Raw genomic sequence first — 4,754 nt, 5'->3', positions numbered from 1 at the left:
CCCACCACACCGTCCCTACCTGCGCTCTCAGAAATGCCTCCTGCCCGGGAAGCTGGGAATACGTGGATCTGTCGAACGTGATTTCAGCCACACTGACCACCAATACCTTCTTCTGCAGTGTCTGCAAAAGAGGAGGGGTCTGAGGGGCATGGGCTCCAGGGAAAGCTCAGAGTCTAGGAAATGTCCCAGCCTGAGGAAGGCACAGATCCATGGAGCACAAGAGGGAGCCGGGGGAGGGGTCTGCTGTTGGGCCACACACCTGGCTGACCCAGTGGAAGCTGAGGTTGCCCTTGAGGATGAAGTCGAGCTCCTCCTGGATGCCGAAGGAGGGGACGTCACAGCGGAACCTGAGGCAGTCAGCGATGGAGCAGTCCTAGGGACAGAGAGGCAGTGTGTGTGGCCAGGTGTAGACATGTGCGAAGGTGGGAGACAACATTCAACTCCAGGACTCGAGGAGCGCACACAGGCTGGTTCCCGAATTAAGGTCCTGCAGCCTGCGGCTCAGGGAGGGCGCGGCCCACAGCCTCCTCACCAGCTCGGGATTCCTCCGCATGGAAGCCTGGAAGTCGGCCTCCGTGTGAGTCAGGCGCTCTGAGGAGCACTGCATGGACGGGTTCTGGGAGAAGACACGCGGGGAGCAAGCATCTCAGTTTGGACCTGGCTGATTTGTGGGGGCCAAGGGACACCCAGGAGAGGGGCGTCGGTGAGGAGCCGGGCGCAGCCGTGAGCAGCACTACCTGGGGGTGGGAGACCTCCACCTCCGTCCACACCGCTGCACTGTTAAGCTCCACCGGCACCCAGAAGTTGATGGTGACGGGCAGGTCCCTCTGACCCAGGTTGTTCACCTGCGCAGACAGAGGGCGTGAGAGCAGCGCCCACACCCCACTCCCGGCCGCAGCCCGAGCGCCCGAGGCCCTGCCGCTTGCCTGGTATCTGTGCAGAACCTCGCCGCTTCCCTCTTCCTCTGAGGCTGAGAAGTTGAGGTACTTGACTGACTGCTGCTGGCTGGAGACAGAAGAGGCAGGAGTGGATACGAGAGCCCGTGGGGGCCGCAGAGGAGGCCCTAGATCTGGCACAATGGGACAGGTGGTCAGTGGGGCCTTGGGGTAACACGAGTGGGAGCCGGGTTAGGCTCTGGCAGGAGCTGCCCCAGAGGCTTCCGGGGCTCGGCAGGGCACTGTGAAAGGAGCCACGGCGGAGTCGCAGCCTGCGCCTCTCTGCACTATATTTTGCCTCCTGGGCATTCAAGATGTTGATACATGTGGGGGACATAGCAAAGGTTTTGGGTAGACTGAGGCGAACACTGGTGACCTCAAGCCTCTGGAGCAGGGCCACTTGTGGGGCTCCCACACGCCCTCCCTGCACCCCTGCTCTCCTGTTCCCTTGGCTTTTCTAGCCCTGGGGCTTGGAGCTGAGGGGGACAGAAGGCTCCTCATGGGGTCTCAGTATCACACCACCTCCGGGTGCCTCCCTGGGCCCAAGCTTGGACATGAAGTAGCCACTAGGTCCTTCTGTGGTGGCTGCTCACCCTTGGCCTTGGCCCCCCTTTGCCCCATTCCCCAGGAACCTGTCCTCTGCCTCATCGCCAAATCCCGGCCTCTTCTTCTACTCTGAAGTCTCATCCTTTTCCCTCTCAGCTGCTCCACATCGGCACCTTCTGAGCACCCATCCACACAGCCACATCTGCAGAATGTGGCCAAGCTAGAGACACGTGACTAGAGGTGGCCCTGGCTGTGGGACAAGGTGTGGGAAGCCAGCGCACAGCCTCCCTGTGCACACCTGCTGGGGCCAGTGGAGGTTCGAGCGCAAGTGAGAGCGTGAAGTCCTGAGGCCAAAAAGAGCACCTGAGGAGACACGGCCAGGCCGTGAGAGCAGGGCGTTGTGCTTGCCTCTCATGACAGAGGCCCTCAATCAACTGTTGTGAGAGGTCAAGTGAATTTATAGAAAGTCACCCCAGCACTGCGCCTGGCACATAGTACCTATTGGGAGGATGTTCGTTGAAGGAAGGCATCTGCTCAAGTGGTTGGCTACTTCCTAGTGACACCATGGATGGCACTTCGAGGCCTTCACCCAGTTTCTCCCTCATATCCAGCCTCTACAGTCAATAAATCACCTGTCCCTCCTTTTGCCAAAGGGACAAAGGGGAAGAAGGTTCTAGAGCTTCACAGAGCATAAGCCTATTCCTTGCAAGAAGCTGTCCTGCACAAATGTCAAGAGCAATTTGGCCAGCGTGGTGGCATGCGCCTGTAGTCCCAGCACCTGGAAGACTGAGGCAGGAGAATTGCTTCAAGTTTGAGGCCAGCCTGGGCTACATAGCGAGACCCTGTCTCAACCCCACCCACCCCCATAAAAGAGCAATTCACCTTGGGGAAGCCCAGTGCTACAATAGTTGAGCTGCCCCCTTACAGGAGGCCTCACTCCCTCCTCCCCCTGCTGTCACCTGTATCACGAGTGCCACTGAAAGCCCATGTTATAGGCTTGGTCCTCAGGGTATCGCTACTGGGAGGAGGTGAACCCTAAAGCAGGTGGGGCCAGGTGGAAGGTCCTTTGGTCCCTGGGGCTGTGATGCTAAAGGAGACCTGGGGCCACAGTCCCTTCCTCCTCACTTTTTGCTCTCCTCCAGCCTTGAGGTGAGCCCTTTCTGTCCCATTCGGCACTCCTGCCACAATGTGCTGCCTCACCACGGGCCCAAAGCCACGTGACAAACGGAGCGTGGACTGGAGCTTCCAATGAGCCAAAAGAACGCTCTTCCCTTTGTCAGTTGATTATGTCAGGTACTCGTTACAGTGACAGAAAGCTAATTAACATAGCCACATCATCCCAGGGTGCAGAAACACACGCAAGGGTGCTGCCCTCGGTGCGATTCGGGCTTGGGTCATGGTGACACTGCTCCTTAACAAAGCTGTAGGCACCTCAGAGACATGTCTCCTATGCCCAGGAAACCCATCGTGGGTTCTGAGCCTGACAGTCTCTGCTCATTGTAGGTTATAATGATGGTACCGTCATTTCTATTACTAGCCCACAGTAAACCCCCACGGATTAATAAGTGCTTGGAAGGATGACAAAGAAATCTATAAGCCAGATGTTCCAACTGCTGCATGAGGTGAGAGCCCCTCTACCCCATCAGAGTACCTGCTGATCACGGTGTAGACGGCATATTTCACCGGGAGCTCCAGCTGGGAGGTGCTCTTGCTGGTCCTGGGGGTGTTATTCTCACTGGAAAATGGAGAAAGGCTGGTTGCCAAGGGCGCCGAGGAGGCTGGGGGGTGTGGAGGGAAGGGCCCCCTGCTCACCTGGTCATGTTGGCCACCACAAGCAGCCGGTTTCCCAGGACAGCTTTGGGGGAGACATCAAAGGTGACCAGAAAAACGACCTGAGGAAGAGGGAAGAGTAAACGGATCGCAGAGGAGCACGGAGGGATGGGGCCGGGCGGCTGGAGGAGGTCAGGCTCACCTTTGTACCCCCGCGGAGGATGGGGTGGCTGATGCTGCAGCGGGTGCTCCAAGCGCCCCGGCTCCCAGTGGGGGCGCTGTCGCACGTCAGCCTCGGCGAGCGCAGCTGCTGCGGGCTCTGCGCAGAGCAGGAGGGGGAAGGAGAGGCGGCAGGGGTTTGCCCGCGCTCCAAAGAGAGTCCGGGACACGGTGACTCAGCTTAAGGCTTTGTTTTCAAAAGATCCTTAGACACTCTCTGCTCAAATTTCCTCCCAGCACAGCAATCTCATTTATTAGTTTCCTTCTTTTTTATTTATTACTTTTTAAAGATCTTTTACTGTGGAAATTTTCAAATATACTCAAAAGTACAAACTACAAAATCAATTCCCCACCCCACCCAGAGTATCTATCACTGCCCTGTGGAATAAGCTGTTTTCAACACTTTTTTATACAGCTGTTGTACACTTTTTCTTCTCCTAAATAATTTAAAGCATATTATAGATATCATATCATTTAATGCAGATATACTTCAACATATACCACTAATAAAAATATTTTTTAAATATAAGCACGACTCAAAAAACCACCATACCCATCAGAAATAGCAGTAACTCCTTAATATACTGATAATGCTTTCTAGATGGCCTTCAAGTATATTTTTTTACTGCTCATTTACTAAAATCAATAGCCAGACAGGGATAGAGCTCAGTGGGGGAAGCGCCTGCTTGGCAAGCGTGAGGTCCTGAGTTGGATCCCTGATACCATAAATAAGTAAACAGACAAATAAATAAAATCAACAGCCAACAGTGGTCACAAACAGCACTTGGTCAATATGTCTAGGAGCACGTGACAATCACTCTCTCCACACTGTAGGTTGCTTTTCCTAGTGTGTTTTTTCCTGTGTGAACTAAAACATCCTGCCGCGAATTGGGAATAAGATGTGGCAGATGTAACAAACAAATATAAGTGGACCTAGATTAGATCCCGGTTCAAATAAATCAGGGGCAAAAAGACATTTTGAGATGATTAGGGAAATAGGACTAAACACCAAGGAGTCCTTCAGCCCTTGGGGTAAGATATTGGGTCACATAAGAGGTCTCCAGGGAGCAGAACGGTAGAGTGAAGTAAGGAGCATGATGGCTTACACTCACCTTGCGTTTGTTTTAAAATATTTCAGTGAAGGAAAAAAATGGATTGAAAAAATGGAGCAGCCAGCCAAATAGCTCAGCAGATTAAAGTGCCTGCAAGCAGGGGTTCAATCCCCAGGCCTGCCGTGCCAGCCCCGCCCCCTGGTGCATGCTGAGATGGCAATTGAGACTGGGC

General features: G+C 54.4%; 1 protein-coding gene across 3 annotated transcripts in view; it reads right to left on the bottom strand.

Moving 5' to 3' along the window:
- Positions 1–4,754, bottom strand: part of Itgax (integrin subunit alpha X) — a 20,392-nt gene that overhangs the window by 1,600 nt on the left and 14,038 nt on the right. For all 3 annotated transcript variants that reach the window (XM_023699898.1, XM_004623171.2, XM_023699951.1), the window contains 8 exons: positions 3,454–3,570; positions 3,294–3,373; positions 3,133–3,216; positions 927–1,005; positions 738–845; positions 533–616; positions 260–373; positions 20–121 (listed from right to left, as the gene is read on the bottom strand). In XM_023699898.1, the coding sequence (XP_023555666.1) occupies positions 20–121; positions 260–373; positions 533–616; positions 738–845; positions 927–1,005; positions 3,133–3,216; positions 3,294–3,373; positions 3,454–3,570 (768 nt within the window). The remainder of the gene's footprint in view (positions 1–19; positions 122–259; positions 374–532; positions 617–737; positions 846–926; positions 1,006–3,132; positions 3,217–3,293; positions 3,374–3,453; positions 3,571–4,754) is intronic.

Source organism: Octodon degus, unplaced genomic scaffold (assembly GCF_000260255.1).
Source record: "Octodon degus isolate 3935 unplaced genomic scaffold, OctDeg1.0 scaffold00001, whole genome shotgun sequence".
In the NCBI taxonomy this organism is placed as follows: Eukaryota; Metazoa; Chordata; class Mammalia; order Rodentia; family Octodontidae; genus Octodon; species Octodon degus.
This window is presented reverse-complemented; position numbering and strand designations above follow the sequence as displayed.